Below are 24,191 nucleotides of genomic sequence, written 5' to 3' on the forward strand. Positions count from 1 at the left end.
TCACTTAACATTATATCTTAAAACATTGTCAATGCTGATACATGAGTCCATTACTTGAATTACTATAAATTCTTTCTGGGTCAGGATGGACTACAGCTTGGTTATCATCCTTCCAGTGCACACTTACCTTGTTTCAGTCTGCATTACACATACTACATTAGGAAACACCCCTGTTCATATCTCTTTTGATGTGCATAACCCAGTCACTCAATACACCTGCAGTTTTATGTTGTAATTCCAAATAGCTTTCTAACATTGTAAAGATTTTCATTCTTCACATATGGTCACAATGTTTTAATATTGCCAGTTTGATATTTTACTTCCATAAATAGTATTTTCTTAATTGCTAGTATGATTGGGAATTGATTTTAATTTTTTTTTTAAAAAAACTTACATGCATGTCATAAGACTACTGTTGGCAAAATCTATACTGGGAAACTACTGTTAAAAACAAAACTCTTTTAAAATTAATTTTAAAATTGCATTTATTTATTATTTATTTGGAAGTAGGTGCATGTGTAGCATAGTATGCATTTGGAGGTCACAAGACAGTATGTACAGGACTTAGTTCTCTTATTCTATCATGTGGGTTTGGGGGATGGAACTCATGTCATCAGTCTTGGTGGCAAACATCTTTACCCTCTCAGCCATCTCACTGTTCCCAAACTTATTTTAGCATGGGAAGTAAAACAAAGATAGAGAGAACCTACAGAGTAAAATAAACATAAACATGAATTTGCCAACTTGTTGTAATATGTAAACTTTATTGTATACTCAATTTAAATGAACTAAAGTTAAAATAGTTAAGAGCATGTGTGTTTTATGAGACTAAATAATTTTTGTTAGACTGAATAATTATTGTTTGCTTTTAGGTATAGTAATTGTTCTAGATTGTTTTCCATTGCTTTTATAAATATCAGCACCAAAACCAACTTAATGAAGGAAGTGTTTCATCTCACAGCTTGTAGGCCATCATTGAGAGAACCCAAGGCAAGATTTCAAGCAGGAACTTGAATCAAAAACCATGGAGGAATGCTGCTTACTGTCTTGTTCTTTGCTTCTGTTCAGCTAGCTTCCCTAAATAGCCCAGGCCCACCTACCAAGGAGTGGCTTTGCCTATAATAGGTGTCTTAGTTAGGGTTTCAATTGCTGTGAAGAAACACCATGGTTACAGCACCTTTTATAAAGGAAAACATTTAATTAGGGACTGGCTTATAGTTTCAGAGTTAGTCCATTATCATCATGGCAGGAAACATGGTGCCATGCTGGCAGGCATGGTGCTGGAGCAAGAGCTGAGAGTTCTACATCTTGGCCTACAGGCAACAGGAAATGAACTGTGACACTGGGCATAGCTTGAGCATAGGAGACTTCAAGGCCTACCCCCACAGTGACACAATTCCTCCAACAAGGCCACACTGCCTAATAGTGCCACTACCTTTTGAGGCCGTTTTCTTTCAAACTACCAGTGTATGGTAGTCTCTTCTCCATCAATAAGCAATGAAGAAAATGCTCCACAAACATACCCATAGGGCAGTCTGATGTTGGCAGCTCCTCAACTGAGAGTTCCTCATGTTCTATATGTTTCAAGTTAACAACCAATAGCCATCACAGTTGTACTATGGATATGACACATTGAAATGTTTCTTTTTTAAAAAAGAACAAGAATATAGTTCAGTGTTTACACATTGCTACTTTGTGCAAGGTAATAGATATGGATCTATTTGCATCTTCTACATGCCGTCATCTAGTTTGATCAGCACCATTTGTAGAAGATGCTTTCTTTTTTCCATTGTATGTTTTTGGCTTCTTTGTTGTGGTTTCTCAGATAACTAGCAATCAATCTACCGAAAGACCCAGCTGTACCAGACTTGGGCATATACTCAAAGGATGCTTAATCATACCACAAGGACACTTGCTCAACTATGTTCATACCAGCTTCATTGGTAATAGCCAGAACCTGGAAATAACCTAGATGCCCCTCAACCAAGGAATGGATAAAGAAAATGTGGTACATTTATACAATGGAGTATTCCTCAGCTGTTAGAAACAAGGACACCAGGAAATTTGAAGGCAAATAGATGGAACTAGAAAAAAAAATCTTCCTGAGTGAGATAACCCAGACCAAGAAAGACAAACATGGTATGGGTGCGTACTCATAAGTGGATATTAGCTGTAAAGTAAAGGATAACTATGCTACAGTCCACAGACCCAGAGAAGCTAGGTAACAAGGAAGGTTCATGGGGGGATGCCCAGATCTCCCTGGGAAGGGGAAATAGAAGAGATTTTGTTAGTGGACTGAGGGCTGGTGAGGATGGGAACATGAGCAATCAGGTGTGTGTCGGGGGAACAGCGAGGAAGAGTAGTCAAGACTCTACTGGAAAGGAGATGGATTTCAGGGTCTGGCAAAAAACTAAGGCAAGGGAACCTCTCAGCTAAGATGCCTAGCAATAGAGGATATGTAGCCTGAACTGGCCATCTCTTTTGACCAGATTGGTGCCTAGCCCAATTGTCATTAGAGAGGCGTCATCCTATAACAGATGGAAACAGATGCAGACCCACAAGCAAACTTTAGGTGGAGTTCGGGGAATCTGTAGAAGAGGGGGAGGAAGGATTGTAGGAGGCAGAAGGGTCAAGGACACCACAAGGAAACCCACAGAATCAACTAACCTGGGCTCATAGGGGCTCCCAGAGACTGAACCAACAGTCAGGGAGCCTGCATGGTGCTGACCTAGGGACTCTGCATATACATTACAGTTGTGTGGCTTAGTCCTCTTGTGGGACTCCTAATAGTGGGAACAGGGGCTGTCTCCAACTCTTTTACTGGCTTTTGAGACCTTATTCCTCGTACTGGGTCACCTTGCCCAGCTTTAATAAGTGGGGAGGTGCTTAGTCTTACCACAACTTAATATGCTATGTTTTGTTGATACTCACGGGAGACCTGCCCTTTCCAAAATAGAAATGGAGGAGGAGGAGTGTATTGGGGGCTGGTAACTGAGGGGTGTTGGACGGAGGGGTTGGGAGGAAAGGAGGGAGGGGAAACTGCTACTGGGTTGTAAAATAAATAAATTTATTAAAAACAAAATCAACAAGGAGAGAGAATTGGCTAGCTCCTGGATTCTGTGTTGGAGAAAATAAGAATGGGTAGTGTAGAGGGCAGGGTGTTAATGTCGGATAGTTTCTAAAGGGCCCAGGGTTTGAAGATCACACTATTCTCTGTATAAAGAACTTCCTCACAGAGGTAAAGATCAGGTAGCCACATGTTGGGAGTACTGCCAAGAGGACAGAATGCCAGCTTCTACTCTGAGGTTCTGTCCTTGAGATCTTATACATTTCCACTGTGAGCTAGAGAGTAGCAGTTAGTGGCTCAAAGTTCCAGTTCTGCTCCTGGTGTGATGGAGCCGTAATCACAGAAGTTGATCTACATGCTGTTTTTAATTAATTAGTTTTTTTTTTTTAATGGGATTTCTCTGTTTAGTCCTTGTGGTCCTGGAACTCACGCTGTAGACCAGGCTGGCCAGAACTCAGAGATCTCCCTGCCTCTGCCTCCTGTGTGCTGGGATTAAAGGTGTATGCCACCACCGCTAGCTAGGCTTAAGCTGTTTTTTTAAATAACTCATTTAGTACTTAGTAATTACTAAGTATATTGTGAAGTATGCTAGGAGCTGAGACAGTTTTAAAATGCTATCTCTAGAGCCAGGTGTGGTGGCACACACCTTTAATCTCAGCACTCAAGACAGAGGCAGGTGGATCTCTGTGAGTTCAAGGCCAGCCTGGTCTACAGAGCCAGTTCCAGGACAGCCAGGACTATACAGAGAAACCCTATCTCGGAGAAAAAAAGAAAAGGAAAAAGCTATCTCTAGCCTTTGGTTGTTTGAACATAAGATTCTGTTCTGTTTGTATCCATCATCTCACCTTTAAATATATAGTGTCAGTCTAGATCTTCCCATAGCTAGTAAGAGAAGTGATAAAGTGCTGATGTCACCTAGTACCTATGTTCATTTTATTCTCCCTGATTTAATTTCCAATTTGGGGGGAACTTTCCTGTGTAGAATTTAATTCTCCAGGGTAGAGTCAAAACGTGTTGAAATGACCTCCTAGATAAAAGAAAGGGGAAATGAATCAGCTGGTACAAAGTACATTTTGTATCCTAGGCTCTGAGGATAGAATGTGATTAGGTGATTGGTGTATCAGAACCTTAATACTATTTAAACATCCCAGTGGGTGCGTTGTGTGTACTTTGTGTATTTAAAATTGAGATTTTTGTTTGAACAGTGGCTTTCTCTGGGTGTACTTCATGGTGATTTATCATAATAGACTGCTTTAAATCATTTGAAATCGCAAGACATATGAATTTTAACAATAACTTCCCCAAGGCTAGAGAAGACAGCAGGAGCACAAACTGCTAGGTAGACAGTTTTTTTTTTTTTCAAATTCATATGCAAGTGTAAAACTTTTACGAGGCTGTTTTAATAAGGCCCTTTGGGACTTAGGGTTATTTATCTGAGCTCTTATTAAAAATGAAAACTTTTCTATGTTTAGCCCCATAAAGGAAAACTGATCCTAACAGTATTGTGAGCTGGAAGAATGCAGCGGTCTACAGGCTGACTGCAGGAGAAATCTGGGAGACTTGGGCTAGTGTCTTCGGTGCCAACTTGTGATAATAGGAAAGTGACAGCGAGCCTGCATTTCAAAGTCTGCTTTAATTAACAAACTTGAGCTCTACTGTCTTTGTAATTAGAGTTTGGCATGAGTTATTAAAGGACTTCCAGCCCTGGGTCAGAGCCCTGTTTCCAAGGCTCTCTGGGTACCTCTGTCAGAGTCCACACACCCTGGGACTGCGTCCTCGTCTAGAGGTCTGTGAGCTCCTCTTATTTATAATCTCCAGGTTGAGACATGGGGCACGGGCGAGAGGCTGTTTCTAAGATTAATAGGCAGGATCTCTGTGCCTGATGTAGCAGAAGGGCTGGGGCTACTGAAGGAAGAATTTTGCGATCTTGAAACCCATTCTGAGAGTTGGTGTGGTTGTTCGGGTTTGATGAGTCTGGGTCTTGCAGTCAATCTATTTTTAGACAGACCTGGGAGCTAAGGTTTTAAATTATCTGTAGCTCAGTAGAGTTGTAGAGAGCGGAGACCTTTGAGAGGAGAGGGCACGTTACAAAGTCCAGATCAAGATCTATTGCAGACTCGAAGAGCTTTATCTGGGTCAGTTTAGCTTGGTTATGTCCAGTCAGTTGGCAGAGGTGAGAAGTCAGATGGATAAATAGAAAGATTGGATATAGTGAGCTATGTGTGTGGCTTAGTGGACAGTGCATACTTAGTACACACAGGAGCCCGATATGTGCACTTGTACACACACACACACACACACACACACACACCCTCCTAAGGTTTCTAGGTTGCTGGTAAGGATAGATAATTTGATAACAAGTACAGAGTTTGGAAGGATGTGTATCATGATCTAAAATGGAAGGTATATGCCACAGAGCATTTTGAGCTGGTTCTTAAACATCTGTCTTAGTTAGGTTTACTATTGCTGTGATAAAATACCATGACCAAGGCAACTTGGGGAGGAAAGGGTTTATTTGACTTACACTTCCAGATCAACATTCATCATAGAAGGAAGTCAGGACAGGAACTCAAACAGGACAGGAACCTGGAGGCAGGAGTTGAGGCAGAGGCCATGGTGGGATGATGCTTACTGGCTTTCTCTCCAGGATTTTCTCAGCTTGCTTTCTTATAGAACCCAGGACCACCAGCCCAGGTATGGCACCACCCACAATTGGCTGGGCTTTCCCTCATCAATCACTGAGAAGATGCCCTGCAGGCTTGCCTGCGGCCTAATCTTATGGAGGCATTTTCTTAGTTGAGGTTTGCTGCTTTCAGATGACTTTAGCTTGTGTCCAGTTGACATAAAACGATCCAGCATAATTTACCATTATTGTCAACTTGAAACACAAACACATAGCTATTAAGCCACAGCCTTTCCTTTCTCATTCATCTCCAAGATCTCACATTAAAAACTTAAATGACTTTAAAAGTCTCATAGACTTTCCAAATTCAAATGCATTAAAAGTTGTCTCTTCAAAAATATCCAGTCTCTTTTAAAACCCAAATTCTCTGTAAAATTCCCAAAATTTCTCCACCCCCCCCCCTTTAAAGTTTAAATTCTCTCAACTGTGGGCTCCTGTGAAATCAAATATAAATTAAGTACCTCCTTATAATCAGATCAAAGCAAAACCAAACTCCTAACGTTGTAAATAACACAATGTCCAATGTCTGGGATCCACTCACAATCTTCTGGGCTCCTCCACGGGACTTGGGTCGTTTCTCTGGTTCTACCCGCTGCAGCATGCACAGCCTGTCCCCTAAGTTCTGGCATGTTCCAGTCCACTGCTGCTGCTGTTCTTGGTAGTCATCCTGTTGTACTATCATTTCCAAAATGCTGGGTCTTAGGCTGCAGCTGGGCTGCACCTTCACCAATAGCCTCTCCCAGGCTCTCTTCATGGTGTCAGGCCTCCACTTCTCTCCATGACCCCTTCAAATCCTGAGCCTTCAATTGCTGCTGAGGCCGCATCTTCACCAATGGCCTCCCACAATGCAAAGCCTCAGATGCTCTCCGTGATCCCTTCATGCCTTCAAAATCAGTACTACCGGGTGACTCTTACACCACCAAGTTGGGATGCCAGCATGAGGTACAATACTGGCCGCCTCTGGAACACAGTTTCTGTGTGCTAATGACTCTCAGAAAACACTTCCCAGAAGATTTCACCTCAATGGTACTGTTCTTTTCTTAATCACTGCTAATTTCTCAGCTCCAGCTAACCACCATCAGTTGTTCCAGCAAAATGATTTTACTTGAGTGGTTCTGGTCTCTTGTTAATCACAGCTCAGTCTTCAGCTCCAGCTGACCAGACACCTCTGATTCTTCACACAAATGGCCCAATAGAGCCTTTGCTTCCCTCTGAAACTTCACAGGCCAGACCTCCATCGCCGGCACTGTTCTCAGCGTTCTTCTCTTCAAAGCTCTGACAGAACAGCCCCCTGCGCTCTCAACACTAATGGCTCTTCCAGCCCAAAGTTCCAAAGTCCTTCTGCAATCCTCCCCCAAACCTGGTCAAATCTGTCACAGCAACACTCTACTCCTGGTACCAGCTTCTCTTAGGGTTACTTTTGCTCTTGTTAGACATCATGACCAAAGCAACTTGGAGGAAGGGGTTTATTTGGCTTCCACTTCCGTATCACTATTCGACATCAAAGAAATCAGGACAGAAACTCAAACAGGATGAACCTGGAGGCAGGAGCTGAGGCAGAGGCCATGGAGGGATGATGCTTACTGGCTTCTCCTGATTTGCTCAGCCTTCTTTCTTATAGAACCCAGGACCACCACTCAGGTATATCACCATCCACGATTGGCTGGGTCCTCCCCCATCAATCACTAATTGAGAAAATTCCCTCCAGGCTTGCCTTCAGCCTGATCTTGTGCAGGCATTTTCTCAATTGAGGTTCCCTCCTCTCAGATGATTTTAGCTTGTGTCAAGTTGATATAAAACTATCCAGCACATTACCTCAAGAGTTACACTCAGATGTCATTGGAAGTTATGTCTCACTTAATAGAGTCCTGGACTGTTTGTGCAGATTGAAAATGCTTTTGAGATGGTGGGAGGGGGAATAAAATATAAGTAGCCAGATGGGGGGAGTGGAGAGCTCCAGGCGGCTGTGGTGGCTGAGCATCCAAAGGACACAAAGGACAGATTCCAAGAGAGGTGATGGTGGCAGAAATGTTGGCTGAAGGTCACACAGGGAGAGGCAGTGCAAGTATGAAAATTTAAACAGGTTGGAAAATGTCAACTTGAGCTTGGGTTTTAGAACTGCTATTCTGAAAGGGTCTTCTAGCAGTTGCAGCTCAGAGGGAGCTGGTTGTACACTTGATTTTAACTCTTCAAGTTGAGCAGCTGTTCTAGCAGTTGAGTTGCTAGGCGCTGTCAGGAATAGAATATTTTAATTTTGGAGAAACCCAACTGTTAAAACAGCTGTTGACTCTGTAAGTCCTAGGCTGGCTGTGATTAGGTTGCAAGACCTATTAGGATCATCGCTCCAGGCAGACTGGCCATTCTTATGATTTGATTTGAAACAATGACTTACGTGGTGGAATTCTGGCTGGACACTTGAAGGCTCTCCAAAGAAGCCATATGCACTACTTTCTTTCAGCAAAGGCAAATGGCTTTCGTTTTTTACTGTGTTCATGGTTAATGGAAATTTCAGAAATACTATACCTCATGTGTTTTAGGGTGTGAGTGTTTTTTTTTTTTCCTTAGCATTTACAAGAAATATCTTCCTAGTTCTATGGACATGTCTTTATTTTCCCCTTCATAATAGATAGCATACCTGCTCAAGTCACCTCCAGTAATCACTTGTTTGTATTGTTTATTGTCTCCTTTCTGTTGTCTGAGAAGAATTTTATGAATGTAGCAACCATCAAATTTGTTCATTCACATCTGGATAAACTTCAGTGTTGCCAATGATGAAAAGAAAGGCCTGGAATTTTCAATTCAGGTCATTAAGTACTTTTTTCCATGGAGTAAACTACATCCTAAGTTAGTTTCAGGTAAATCATCTTAATTAGAAATTGGATGACCTGAAAAATTGGAAGATGACTCAGCAGATAAAGGCGCTTGCCAACCAAGCCTCAGGACCCGAGATCAATCCCCAGAACCACAATGTAGAAGGAGATAGAAAAATAAATATGTAAAAAAAAAACCAAAAAACAAAAAACTGACTGACAGGATGGTTCAGTAGGTGGGGTGCCTGCTGCCCACCTGAGAGTCCTATGGTCCCAGTCTCCACAGACATTCCCTGCTAACATATTGGTCCTTTTCCTTGAATGTTTCTCCTTATATACATAGACATAGTGACATTGTTAGACAATTTAATTTTAAGTTTACATGAATTAATATTGGCAGCATGTCCTGTTCTTTATTTTGCTTTTAATTGGGGAGGAGAGGTTTGGAAACTGAGCCTAGAGCCTTGTCCATACTGAAGAATGATTTTTTTTAATACTAAAATATCGTAACTATTTTCCACATCAGATTGGTCTTGAGTCTAGGAACTTTGTACTTTAAAGTAGTGGCTTATTTTTACTCATTTCTTAAATTCTTGTACATAATGGAGATGTAGATAAGGGGAATGTGCTTGCATTCTACATAAGAGATAAACTTGGGTATCAAAAGTGTAGATTAGATCATCTCAGTGGAAAAATAAGCTTATTTTATTTATTTACTAAAGTATATATAAAGTATATATGTATATAATATATATGTGTGTATGTTTTGAATGTTTTTATCAAAAACTGAACAATTGGAATTACAGTGTGTTCTTCTAAACCCAACTGAAGCTATTTTATTGTGACTGTCAGAATCATTGTTTTGTTGTTGTTTGAATTTTTTTTAATATGTTAGAAAAAAATCTTCAGTGTTTTCTTGCTTTAACACTCATAAATAATTTTTTATTACAGGATGAGTAGATTTGTAGGAAGGCAGTGTTTTCATGGTTAGTAGGTTATATTAATATCGCTGATAGAAAAAAGAACAAGTTAGCTTTCCTAATGTTGATAATGCTGGGTGTTTAGTTCCTTCACTTTCTTGCAGGAACTTTAAATCCTTTCCAGAATGCTGACTTTGGAGTAGCCCGTAGTTAACACACCCACACAGCTACACTCTCCTGTACTCTTCAGGGATAATCATAATTTTAAGTTTCTTTTTCATGCCTTCGAACCAACTTTTGAGAACAGTCTCTTAAAATAAATGCAATGTAGAATAGGGAGAGTCAGTTAGAGAGAGCTAGGTTCCTGGGTGTGGTAGAAAAAAACAACAGCAATTGTCCTTGAAGATTACAATGAATGAAATGAAATTAGTTTCTGAAAGCCCCCATTTAACAATATTTGGTTCTTAGTCCATACAGTTTTTGGAGCATATTGACCAGTCCTGTACAGAGGTCTCTTTAAGTTTTAGGTGATGAGTAAATCATACTTGTAAAGTTCAGGAGACTTTCTTGGTTGCCTTGGCAAATCTTACTCTTTGTTTTCATTTTATTTAGGTAATTTAGTTATATGCAAGTCAGATTCTTAAGGAGGAATTGATTCGCAATTGGTAGACATGTTTTCTCTATCCTAGATGACTTGGAAGTTGGTTCCAACTTGACTTATCCAAAATTGTCCCGCTTTCAGGTTTTTTGTTTGGTTTTGTTTTTTTGTCATAAAGAGGAAGTCCTCCTTCTCTTCCTTCTTCTCTGTCTCTGTCTCTCTGTCTGTGTGTGTGTGTGTGTGTGTGTGTGTGTGTGTGTGTGTGTGTGTGTGTGTGTGTGTGTGTGACTGTGTGGCTGTGTGTGTGTTTCTGTTTGTGGCTCTGTATGGCTATTTGGTTATGTGTCCCTGTATAGCTAGCTCTAACTGGTCTGGAACTCAGTAAGATCAACTTCCCTTTGCCTCCTGGTTACTGGGATTCAAGGCATGTGCCACCACATTAAAGAATAAATTCTTTAAAGGACATAGTAAGCTATTTTTTGTATATATATATATATATATATATATATATATATATATATATATATATATATATATGGAGAGAGAGAGTTTTACATTTTTTGCATTCATGTGAATGATTCATGTTTGGATTTCAAAAATAGACATGCCCTACTGAAGCACATTATTTGGTTTTTAACTCTGAAATTGAAGAGCTCTGCAATGTACACAGTGGAGGAAGAATACCAAACTCCATTTTCATGAACATTTAAATTTGGGGATTATGTACTGCCTTTAAATGTGTGGATTCAAACCAGGCCGCCTCCACACATAGCTCCCGTTGCTTCCCTGTGATTATTTTTAAATGTGAACTTAAAGCCAGCACTACCACAGTTCCATTGACACATGGCTTCTCAAAAAGGTCTGAAGTGCTAAACTTGCTAAACCAAGGGCTCTTGCCCAGGAGTCATGATCTTGGCACTTGGGCTGTCATCCCTCTTCAGGAACAAACAGTGTGTTGGTGTCCGTTACTGTAACAAAACACCTGAGATAATCAGCTTAAAAAGAGGAATGGGATGGGATATTTGGGCCTTTGGCTTCAGAAGTTTGGGTCCATAATCAGCCAATTTTCTGTCTGGGGACTTGGAGTAAAGCTGAATGGCTGGATAAGAATGCCTGGCAGAGGCAGCTGCTTACCTGTGGCAGCTGGGAAGTGAAGAGAGGGACATGGTCTTGTTATTTCCTTCTAGAGCATGCCCCATGTGACCAACTTCTTCCTATGATACCCTACCCCTTCCCCAATCAACTTAGGGACTGAAGAGCTAGCCTTTAACAGATGAGACTTTCAGGGACCTCTCAGATCCAGTGGACAGCATTCTTTAGTCACTAGAATTTGTCTTCCAATTCAGAAAAAGCCACTTGGGGTCTAAGATTATGCAAGTCAGTGACTAGTAACTGTAGTCCCAAGATTAACCAGGATTAATTCATTTCAGCTGAATTATGCCATTACCAACTCCCCTCTTGTAGAGGAAGGTTAGTTACAGTTCTATAATGCAGCATCTTGGGGTGGATCTAAGGTCATCCTTAGAATTGCACAGTGGGATATGCCTAGTGGTATTTGCTCCACCCATGACCTTGGGCTCTATGGCCCAAAGGAGGCAGTGCTTCTTGCCCCCCATGTGACCTCTTAAAAGGAAAGGGAGAGGGGCCAAGAAGCCCCTTCTCGCAGGTTCCTGTTTCCGGGCGTGAGCAGACCGCTAGGTAGATTTGCTCCCCATCAGAACAGAGGACGACTTCCGCCATTTACTCGGTTCTGTATTCATGAGTGTATTTCCTCAATTTATACCCTAATAAATTCCCTAATACTCCTTAAGCAGACTCCATGGATTTATTGATTTATGCCTGCATATGACTCAACACAATTTTGAAATAAGTTAAAACAAACAAACAAATCCTAATATGCATGAAGTCCTGAGTTCAAACTCCAGCATGAATGGTAGAAGTAGGGGCAGCAAATGTATCAGAAGAAATTTAAATTCTCGAATTGGGCACGTGTAAACCAAATAGATATTGTAACATACTGTTTTCCATCAAACCTTAAAAATTCAGTCTGCTAGTTCATTGTTCATTATCAAGAGATAAGCACTCTTGGGGATTGTTGTAGCAATGTGAATTGGTGTAGACTTTGCTGCAAATATCTGTTAATTCTGACAGGACATTTGCCCTTCCACCCGATAATTCCTCTCCTGAAACGCTGATGATTAGAGTCTGGTTCATACATATCAGGGTACCCAAATGTAAAGAGATACAAGCCAAACACAGGCATTACTGTAGCATTGTTCATTGCAGGGAGACAAGAAGAAACAATGTCCAAGATGTAATCTGGAGGCCTGCAGCATGGGCCCCTTGGTAGCATTTGTTATAGTCCCACAGTAGTTGACCTGCAGACAGCGGGAGGCCATTGGGTAATGGTAGTCAGTGATGGTGAGGGAAGGAGGAAGAAGTACGAGTAGCTGGAGAAAGGGAGAATGCATTCAAATTCTTAAAAATTTCACAACATATTTCTCAAACAGGACACAAAAAAAGGTGCTAAACTTAAAGTAAAAAAAAAAAAGATGATATAGTGTGGTGATATATTATGTACCCTAATAAAATTTGCCTGGAGATCAGAGAACAGAACAAGCCACTAGATTACACATAGAGGCCAAACAGTGGTGGCACACACCTTTAATCTTAGCACTCAGGAAGCAGAGATCTGTCTGGGTCTCTGTGAGTTCAAAGCCACCCTGGACTAGATGAGATTGACTCAGTATAGGAGAGAAACAGAGCCAGGCAGTGGTGGCACACACCTTTAATCCCAATATTTGGGAATCACAAGTCTTTAATCCCAGCACTTGAGATCTCATGCCTTTGCTTGGGAAGCACACAAGCCTTTAATCCCAGAAAGTGATGGCTGGGCAGAGAAAGGCATATAAGGCATGAGGAGACAGGAACTAGAGGGTTTTTCAGGCTGAGGAGTTGGTAAGAGGTGGTGGCTGTGGCTTGTTCCTTTGTCTCTCTGATCTTTCAGCATTTACCCCCATATTTGGCACTGGGTTTTTATTATAAGACCTATTAAAGCTAAGAAAATTTAAGCACATGCCTATCATGTGATTCAGCATTTGCATTTTAAGACTTATCCTAGAGAAACTGCGAAGCCCCAGAAGGCTTTGTGCTGTATGAATCCATTGATAGGATGTCCTTGAAATAACAAAATCACAAAGCTGAAGAACAGACTAGTGGTTGGTAGCCGGTGGGGACAGGGAGGAAAGGTGGTGGCTGCCTCTAAAAGACCCACGAGATCCCCAGGTCCTGGAAGTGAAGCTGTCAGTGTGGACGCATGAATCTGTACAGGTGGTGAAACTTTGTGCAGCTACACACACACACACACACACACACACACACACGGGGGGGGGGGGGGGGGGCTAAAACCACCACTATCTTATCTTTTAATGAAGAGAGAGAGGGGAGGGGGGAATTGCTTGTCATAGCTGTTGGGCTGGACTGTCAATATTGATATATTCTAGTTTCATAGATTCTTACCACTAAGAGGAAATGAATCAAAGATAGAATTTCTATTTTTTTTTTGATGTGTATGTGTAAGTGCACTTCAGTATACATGCATGTGGAAGCCGGAGGACAACCTTGGGTGTCACCCACAGCATGCTGTCCAACTCTTGAGACAGGGTCACTCGCTGACCTGGAGCTCACCAATTAGGCTAGTCTTCCCGGCCAGTAAGCCTCGGGGATCCTCCTGTCTCTGCCTCCTGACCCCTGGACTTAGAAGCCACCGCACCACGTCTGACTTCTTATGTCTGGTAGTTCAGCTTGGATTTCTGTGCTTGCAGGGAAAGTTATTTACGGATGGCCATTCCTCTGACCTCTTATCTCTCTCTCATCTCTTTCAACAGCATTGTGGATCTACAGTTGTGTCAGAATAATGGTAGGGTGAAATTACAGTCTTTAAATGAGGAAATTAATAGGGAGAGATTATCATCTTTAAATGAGGGGGAAAAATAAAGGAAGGCCAAAAGATTAGAAATGTCAGCGTGACAGGATGAATGCTTTGGAGGCTGCTTTCCTGGTGGAGACAGGGAATGGTGGTAAAAATAATGAAGACAAATAAACACTTCAAGATCGCTTTGTGGGCCAACAACGTGGCTCAGTGGGTAAATGCTTACTGCTACACTTGACAACCTGAGCTTGAATCCCAGAATCTTTGTGCTACAAAGAGAAGACCAACTCCTCCAAGTTGTCCTCTGAGCTCCACACATGCACTGAGACCTGGGAGTGACCACACACAGCAAACATGTACACATGCATAAAAAAGTGTAAGTAAAATTTAAAGAATATTTTGTGAGTAAAGCAATATGGTGTAGAGCCGATGTGTCTCATAGTCATCTGTCTGAAAGCAAACATTACTCAGGATAAATTGTAGTAGAGACTTTAATGTGCTTTTGTTTCTGTTGGAGTTATTCTTGTGAGTGCCTTGCTCTATGATTATGTATGTCAGTGCATCCAGTGCACATCCATCTCAAAAAAAAAAAAAAAAAAAAAAGGATTAGGTAGGTTTGTCGGTATTCCTAAAGCTAATTTAATGTTGTTTTCCAGACCTCCCTTTTAACCTGAAGTATAATTTACACAGCATAAGATTGCCTCTTTAGCCGGGCGGTGGTGGCATACGCCTTTAATCCCAGCACTCGGGAGGCAGACCAGCCTGGGCTACCAAGTGAGTTCCAGGAAAGGCGCAAAGCTACACAGAGAAACCCTGTCTCGAAAAAAACAAAAAAAAAAAACAAAAAAAAACAAAAAACAAAAAACAAAAAAAAGATTGCCTCTTTAAAGGTACAATTCAGTGGGTTTTGGTATATTCTTGAAGTTGTAAAACCACCACTATCTTATCTTTTAATGAAGTCACTGCCCATGGCATTCTCTTCCTTTGATCTGCAAACCTCTAATCTCCTTTTGTCTTTATGCACTTACCCCATCGGAACCTCTCATACAGATGCAATCATCCAGTGTATGGTGCACAAATTAAGAGTGACAAGATTTGTTATCAATACAGTTGCAGTGTATTTGCTTAGTCTGAACTCAAACTGTAGATATAGTAACAAATCAATTGAAGAAATTTAAACACCGGTTACAGATTGAGTAATGGTGAATTCTTTTTTTTTCTAAATAGAATAATTATATAGTGGGTATTTTTTCAAAAAAGGATTATTATGTTGTCTGGGATTCCCTCCAAAATAATTCAGGACATAAGGTAGTGTGTAGGGATGTTGATGAAACCAGTTTAGTTCTGAAAGAATCATGGTGTAATGTACATTATGTTGGTGAATTTTCAGGCGGGTCCTTGTCCCGTTTATTTCAGATATCCTCCAGGACTCCCTGTCTAAGGCATTCTGGCCCCCAACTCTGTAAGAAGGAAGGGGAAAACAGTGAGCGGCTAGGGGTTTTAAAAGCATTGTCAGGTAAGCTTTCCACCTGAGGTGACTGTGCTTACCCCAAACTAGAAAAATGCCTGCAGTGGGAGAGAAAAGGTGGAGGCACACTCGTCCATGAGAGGATGGAGAGAGGATGGAGAGACACTGCCTAGGACCCTGTGGAGTCAGGTTCTGCTGGGTGGTTGGGCACACCCATGCTGGTGGTGTCATTTAGCTGCTGTTATTTGTTCTTTCACTCTGGGGAGGACACTCTGCTCCCCCGGGCCACTCTCAGTTGGGAACTCTAGCTGTTCCGCTGTGGATTTCCGCTGGTGTTTGTTAGTCCCTGCTCTGATGACGTTACCTTTTGTTTGCTCTCTCCGTGGAGCTGCTCCACTCCATGTTTTAAGCACCCAATTTGATGCTGTTTTGCTGTCTCTTTTCTACTCACAATATCTTCTCTTACTTTTGGCTTTCTGCATAAGTAATAAATGGGCTCCTTCAAAACCAAAAGTACAGCTATTGTAGGTTATTTTCTAGACTGTTCAGGACAGAGGGTTTGAAGTTGCTTGTTGGAAATGCTCCCGAACCCTGGCTGCCTCATAGTGGGTTAATCATGGGAAAAATGAATTTTACAAAAGACAAGTTTGTAAAGACAGGAAGGCTTATGTCCAATTCACCTGTCCAAAGGTAGGGCCTGGGGATCTTTATGAGATGAGGCATTGAGAAAGGTGATTGGAGATTAGGAGAGCTCCATTGGTTTGCACATGTGCAAATGAGCTTTCCTGTGGTGACTGATGCCTGGCAGAGATGCCCTTGATGCCTGTAAAGTCACTGGTTTTTAAAATTTACCGAAAACCAGACATTAGGAGCAGATGGAGTGGGTTGGTCTGCAGGGCTTGCTCAGGGTTTTCCTTAGTTTCATGTGCGTGAGCTTGCTAGACTTGTCCCTTACTTTTTTTGTTTAATAATAAATCATATTTAAAATGTATTAGGTACATGTATTCACATAGTCTGTGTAGCACAAATTTTAAAGGGTCTTATTAATAAGAACAAACCCAAGGCCAATTATTGGGGTGACTGCTGGAAGATCAGAGAAGCAGAACAAGCCACAGCTACCTCACCTTGCCAATTCCTCAGCTGATCCTGTTTCCTCAGACTGGAAGTTTCTGAGTCCTCATCCAGATGGATCTCAGCTTAACTGCTGCTGGAAAGCCTAAAAGCTTAACCAGCCAAAAGCTTCTAGTTTCTGGTCTTCACGCCTTATATACCTTTCTGCTTTCTGCCATCACTTCCTGGGATTAAAGGCTCTTGTTGCCATGCCTGGCTGTTTCCAATGTGGCCTTGAACTCACAGAGATCCAGGTGGATCTCTGCCTCTGGAATGCTAGGATTAAAGTGTGAGTGACACCATTTTCTGGCCTCTATGTCTGTCTAGTGGCTGTTCTGTTCTCTGACCCAGATAAATTTATTAGGGTGCACGATATACTGGGGAACACAATATCACCACAAGTCTGTTTTTATGAGTTAGTTCTCTCTCTGTCTCTGTCTCCCTATCTGTCTCTCTCTCTCTCTGTTTCTCCCTTTTCCCGTCTCCCTCATCATAGCCTCACGTAGCCCTGGCTGGCCTCGAACTCTCTATATAGCCAAGGATGACTTTGAACTTCTATCTCCCCTTCCTCTACCTTCCAAGTGCTAGATTACAGATATGCAGCACCTTCATCTGGGGATGGAATCCAGGACAGTGGACATGCGTGGTATAGTATAATTAAGTGAGTGTAGTGGTTAACATGACGAATCAGAAACAGCAGCAGTCCATTTGGTTATTTTACTGTTACATCTGTGAGAGCCCTTCCTAAAGTCTGTTTGTACAACTTGCATGTCAAATAGGTTTATATTCATGATTCTATAGCTCAGTTGTGTTCCCTTACCTGGTTTCTTAACGTTGCAAGATTAAATCAGTGGACTTATCATCATTACAGTTTTTTTAGTTGAGTTTCTGACACCTACAAGCATGAAAAACATTATATTTAGAGACCTTTTGTACACTGTTATCTTTGGTTCTAGCATTAAAAAGGCCATACCTACTAAAGTGCAAGAGATAAAAGATCTAAGTTAGTACCTTTCATCTTGGTTCTCTCATACTATTATCATCTTTTCGTCTCATACATTTTAAAGATATTGTAATTTTTAGTATTGTGCTCCTATGTCATCTCTGCCATTCCAATGTACATTGCACTGAATGACTTCCATGTTTTCACTTTCTATTTTTCTGGGTTGTTTTCTTTATAGATTGGCTTGTTCATTCTCAATATCACCATTTTTGTTAGATGTGAAAGCGTGACATTTTCTCCCCTTCTTGTTGTCTCAAAAGAGACAGGCCATATAGTTAAGTCTCTGGGGAGTTTTCCTGATGCAAAGGTTCAGAAAAGTGAACCGTGTGTCCTTGGCTTTCCTTTCAGTCTCTCAGACTCTGGTCACCCAAGTGACAGTTCTGGTCTCTTAGGAAAGCTTTTCCTTCCCAGTGCTTAAAAGTCACAAAAATAACTTTCGACTGATGTTTGGTTCCTTGTTCCCTTTGAAGTATCTTTCCTGTTGATTCCTAGTGGAGAATGGCTGATTGCCATCTAATAGTTATGATGCTTTGCAGGAAATGCCAGGAGTAAAGCAGATTCTGCCCTGTGTTTCACAGCAGGCTTTGATCATCTTCCTTATCAGATGTTATTACCAACGTTTGAGTCATGGGTGGATAGCTACAAGTGACATCTCAGCTTTGTCAACATGTGTCTTAAAATCCATGTCATAACTAGTGATTGTTTGAATGTAAACTGAATTTTAAGTGTGTCCCGACATTTCCTCCTCCTTTTTGCCTCTGTCCTGTCTCTTCTCCTCTCCTCCACCCCCATCCTGCTTTCTTAATTGAAAAAAGACTGTGGATATTATCTAGAGATTTAGAGGACAGATACCCAGAGCTCTTATTCTCCTAAACAACTACTTTTATTTTTCATGTAACACTGTCTTTGCCTATGTATTAATGTGATTAATATAATATTTGGAGTGATTAAAATTAAAGGCAGTTTGTAAATGTTAACATTCACAGATAATGTGCTGTAGGACTAGTTGTTGGGTCCAGTTGAGTATGAGAAACCTGATCCATCTTAAGTCTGGCTGCTTTGTCTAATTGCACAAAAAGTTTATTCAAATTGCTTAAAGGGAGGGGTTAAGGATACCTGAAAGTTAGTGCATGTTGACCTTGGGGATGGAATCTTTTGGGATGGAAGCAACTAAATAGTACCTAGTATACTTGCTATGGTAGAGCACAGAGTGTGGAGGTTGGCTGGGAAGGGTCATGCTTGTGTTTCTTTCCCATCGTTTCCTGATTCTGGGGTCAGGACAACAGGCCTTCCCTTAATGGGCTTTAGTAAGGAAAACTGCAAAATCATAGGATGTCTTAAGAGCTGGATTAAAACCATGCAAATGTTTGTAATCACAGAGACATGGATCACTAGGTTTCCTTGTAACTCTTGCCACTATCAGTATAAGAATGGCCTTCCATAGAAACCACGATGCTGTAACATATTACATGAGGAATTGCTGTAACACAGTACATGAGTCAAGTACTAACCTCATTTAGTTTTCTAAGTGTAACTTACTACAGTGTGCTTAGTCAGGATGACATGCTGGGGAATGACAGGGCAGTGCTAAAGCTCTTCATTTTTGTTTGAATGCCCTTTTTGATGGTTCACAACACAGCCAGTTAGAATGTTGAAACCTTTTCTTAACATTGAAACATGCCTTTGTCTATATCAGTATTGACAGCAACATCATGAAAGTAACTTGTTTCTGGACAAAATAAAAAATTGTGAAGGAGAACAAAATGACAAAGTTATTTCCCTCTAAGGAAAATAGCCATTGATGTGTTATACTGTTTCCTAATCTTTTTTACCTGATATATAGATATTCTCATTTAATATGAATATTTTCTTGTGTGTGTCCTATTACCTTTTTAATTCAAATTTTGGAATACTTTATTAATAAAGTAATATCTTGAGAAAGATAAAAATAACTTCTTATAAAAGAGTGAAAATATTCTGAGTGCCATACATTATAAGCTAAAAACTTGATGTATAGAGAGACAGGCATCAGCACATCCAGTTGCCAAGGCTCTGCTTCTTTCTGCATGGAGAGGATGACAGTCTACACGCCATCCTCAGGCACCCATGTCGAGTGATGGGGACATCATATTCTTTGGATTCAAGCCAAGCTGACTACTCTGGTCCCACCAGTTTCACTCACCATTGGCGCTGGTTACAATCATATAACCTTTCCGACTGCTGGAATGAACAGTGCCTACCACTCAGGGCTCCCCTAGGAAATGAGACAACAAATACAGTCAGTGTGCCTGGCCCATTTTCTGGATATGTTAGGCACAGGATAAATGATGGAAGAAACCTCAGATCTGTGCTTATAAAATTTAAGCACACATTGTAGAGAATATCTTACAACCATAATAAATCCAGACGACTCTTAAAATATTTATTTGTATATTTATTGTTTTCCCTTCTACTTGAAAAAATATTACTGCCAAAAAGGGAATGGAAAATGATGAGAAAGAGGTCCTGCCTTGAATGTGCTCTCCTACCAAGTACAGCAGACTCCAGCAATGCTCACTTCAGCCAAGAAACCCTTCCTGAGGCCCATGACCAGCCTGGGATAGATGTTAGGTCTCACTGGAGAGCTCCAAGTGACATTCACATTCTAAGGATGTATCATGTGGTGTTTAATGAGATGTAGGTTTGAAACAAATATTTTTACTGTACACTTAAAAATATCAGGATGTAAATAGCTTCAGTGAGTCCATTTGGGGGTGGTAGGTTTGAAAGTATAAATTCTGAGTGCTTAAATTGTTTTGAGTGCTTAAATTGCTTTTAGACATACAGTTGTGGGGGGGTGCATTTTTGTTCTGTCTTAAAAGGCAGTGATACTGAATGTGGGAGTGGGAATGTAGTGAGGGCTTTGTTAGTGTGCACAGGTCCTAGGTTTGATCCCCAGAACCAAAAAAGCAAAACTGAGGGTGTGTGTAAAATAAGCAGCTTTGAGGCAGCTTTTTAATCTTTATTTTCAAATAAGACTGCAAAGTAAAAAGAATCCATTCATATCTAATTCTAATCCTGGAGGATACGAAATGGTAACACAGTCTAAATAAGCACACTGGCAGGGCAGTGGTGAGTGCTATAGTAGATATGCATGTGTTATTGGGCGAGAACAAACAGGGTCTCTCCAAGGAAATGATATTGTGCACGTCTTTTAGGAGGAGTTCCAGTCCACTGGAAGGAATACCTACTATCCAGACCTAAAAGCTGCCTCTGCTGGTCAGAGTATATAGTTCAGTGCAGCATAGGACAGGAAGTCAACTGTGTGGCTTGGGGAAGCTATGAAGAGAAGGGTGGAAAGTGAGCCTGGAGCCACTGGATGAGAACTAAGTTCCACTTTTTGAAAAGATAGCATCATTATTTCTGCTTAGAGAAATATCGGGAATGTAATATGAGCAAAAGCAGAAAGACTAGCAGACCAGTTGATATAAAATACCAATCTCTGAAACACAGAGAATCCATTCAAACGCATCCTTGCTGAAGCCGGGTCTTCTAAGGAAAGTGAGTGCAGCCTGTTCTAGTCTGTCCAGCTGGCAGAGTAGACTCTGCCACCCACAGCAGAAATGGATGAGCAGAACAAATGCTTGGGGATAGCGTTAAATCCTCAGCATGACTCAGCTCCACAATGTTGAAGTTCGTCGTCATGTCTCCACCACCAGTGCTCCCCTAGCTGCCACCAGTTGCCACTGATTTGTGTAAAGCTAGATTTGCAGAGGTTAAGGTTCACAAAAATGCCAAAGAATGCATATGTTTGTAAAGTACATGTATGCATATTACATATTTTATATGTGGTTCTCTTTAAAACTTAGAATGGTGGCCAGGTGCTGTGGTGGGCATCACACTGGGAATCCTCAAGTAAGCAGAAGCAAAAGTTTAGACTTAGGTTGTCACTGCACTGTTTTCTCAGCACCGTCTCCTGGATTTTCTCATTAAACGGGGAGTTTGAAAGCCAGGATTCCAGACGCAGCCTTACCACGCTCTCCACATCTGCCTCATCTCAGACAGTGCCTCTTTCCTTGTCTAGTGTCCAGGCTCAGTTTCCTGCTCTCTCGCATGAAAGAGTTTTCAAATGGGCTCCACAGATCGCACAAAGCCTCTTCAAGGGCCCCTCTGAAGGATGAAGGGCAGCATCCCGCCCGTTCAAGCTCTTCAAACGGCACCTTTGCTTTTATTTGCCTGACAGCTGGCCTGTAGCAAGACTTTGGAACAAAAAGATCCTAACTCTTTAAACGTTTGAAAGTCAGTCACCGACCCAGACATTTCCTAAGGTCCTCTCCACTCAGAATGTCTCCACATCTATAAAATGGAGGTGACAGCTCTTGCTTAGGTGGCTGAAGGGTCATGAAGGCATTCTGTGTGAATGGAACACGTGAAACATGGGAGACATTTAATGTGTTAGCCGTTACTGCCCCCACCACGCCCAGCAGGTTTCACTCAAATAAGCCTGCATGTCCCATGACTATTATACTTTGAATGTTAAGTGATTACCTGACAGATGAGTAACCTGTCTCCTTTATGCCAGCAACAGCATAAAAATGTCTTGGACATTTACCTTGTGAATATAAAAGTTCATTCTGTATTGTTTTGGTGTGTGTGTGTGTGTGTGTGTGTGTGTGTGTGTGTGTGTGTGTGTGTGTACATGCCACAGCACACACTGGAGATCACAGGATGATCTGTAAGAGTCAGTTCTTTTTTTTTCACCATGTGAGTCCTGGGGATCTTTCCCAAGTCCTCAGGCTTGGCAGTAACCACCTTTATCCACCATGCCCTACCTTGTGAATTTTCTTCCTATTTTTATTTCTACCTTTTATATATTCTACACACACACACACACACACACACACACACACACACACACACACACACACACACACACACGAGTTTTCCTCTATGTCGTATTTTTTTTTTAAGTACTTTTGACCATGCATTTATGTTTCAGGCTTGCCAGCACATGGGAAAGTGACATCAGCGTCCACCCTTTAACTCTGCCCTCTGCCACCTGCCTGGAGCTGCTGTTGATCCTGTCCAGGAGCAACGCTTCACTGCCTCTGTCCCTCCGCCAAATGAATTCCTTCCAGGTAAGGAAGAGCTCCTTAACTAAGATGTTTTTCAAGATCCTGTCATTCACAGGAGATCAACCATAAAGAGCCACAGTTTCAAATGACGATAATAAGTAGCACAATGCATGTACTGCAATGTTCTCTTCAGTAAGTGAACACATGCAGCCTCGGAATTCAGGGACTCTCGAGCTTTGGCAGAACCCATAACTCTCTAACTCCAGGTCTTACCCTTACCTCGGAAGGCTTCTTTAAGAGTCCTGCGCTTGACAACCATAGTGCCGACAGGTGTTGTCCTTCCCTGTTTACCCCTCCTTGCTAAAAACTGTTAGATTCCCTTCCTAAAGCTGGCCCCCAAGGTCTTATTTGTCCACTGACTCATTCCTGAGACAAAACACCAAGATCCAACAATCAAAACTCATTATTTGACTAATGTGTCCAATCAGGATTTACCAACTCACTCTAACACAGATTCCCTCCTGTTCCTCCTTGAAAACCCACCCCTGCAAAAACACCTGCTTGCTCCTGCTGCTGTTGCTGCTGCTTGCTCAGCCCCCACCCTCTTTGCCCCTCCAGGAGATAAATGTGACATCTGGGTGTGTCCTGTACCAACTCCTCGGGGGGCCAACCTCCCTTACCACCTCCATCTTCCCTTCCTCAAGAGAAATGGCAGGAAGATCTGGCCAAGAGGCCTGTGAATGCCACTTCCTTTCTCCCGACTTTGATTTAGAACAAAAACATCAAGTCATTTTTAGTGGCATTGCTCTAAGCTTAAAGTCAGATGCTGACCGAGTGTTCCATAGGGATGGAGAACCCATGTTCTCAGCACCGTTCTCTCTCCTGAGCCTCCCCCCCAGCCCTTCTCCCCCCCCCCCCCTCCCCTTATATAATTCCCTGCTGCTCATGTAGACTGAACAACAGGAATACTCCTTCCTCGGCAGCCAGCAAATTGTCGCATGAGGTGGCCAAGGAGAATTAGGTAATGACTTATGTTGTGACCTAAAGCTACCGAGTAAAACTGAGTATATCTCTCTGGCTTTTGACGATAGAAAAAGTACTCTTAAGCCCTGGTGGGAGAGGCACACAGTGCCAAGAAGTGAGTGAGGGTAGAGTTGGCGGTTCTTGTGAAGGGGGATCACTGATGGTCCTAGGACAGTGTCAAGATCCATAAATGTGACAGTGCTCCTTGGTTACATGGCAAAACAGGACGTGGAAAAGAATCAGGAAATGGGTCAAAACCAGCTGTTCTGGTGTGATTTTTTTTTTTTTTTTTTTTTTTGGTTTTTTCGAGACAGGGTTTCTCTGTGTAGCTTTGCGCCTTTCCTGGAACTCACTTGGTAGCCCAGGCTGGCCTCGAACTCACAAAGATCCGCCTGCCTCTGCCTCCCGAGTGCTGGGATTAAAGGCGTGCGCCACCACCGCCCGGCCTCTGGTGTGATTTAATCCATGTTCTCTTGGGACTCTCTTCTATCAGTCATCTCTGTGATTTGCTTTCTTTGTCTGAA

General features: G+C 41.8%; 1 protein-coding gene across 1 annotated transcript in view; it reads left to right on the forward strand.

Annotated features, from left to right (window-relative positions):
- The window catches only part of Ube3d (ubiquitin protein ligase E3D), a 153,440-nt gene that overhangs the window by 67,826 nt on the left and 61,423 nt on the right, over nt 1–24,191 (forward strand). Inside the window, exon 10 of the mRNA XM_006983724.4 lies at nt 22,569–22,707. Coding sequence (XP_006983786.1) covers nt 22,569–22,707 — 139 coding nt within the window. The remainder of the gene's footprint in view (nt 1–22,568; nt 22,708–24,191) is intronic.

This window comes from Peromyscus maniculatus, chromosome 7 (assembly GCF_049852395.1).
Source record: "Peromyscus maniculatus bairdii isolate BWxNUB_F1_BW_parent chromosome 7, HU_Pman_BW_mat_3.1, whole genome shotgun sequence".
NCBI classification, from domain to species: domain Eukaryota; kingdom Metazoa; phylum Chordata; class Mammalia; order Rodentia; family Cricetidae; genus Peromyscus; species Peromyscus maniculatus.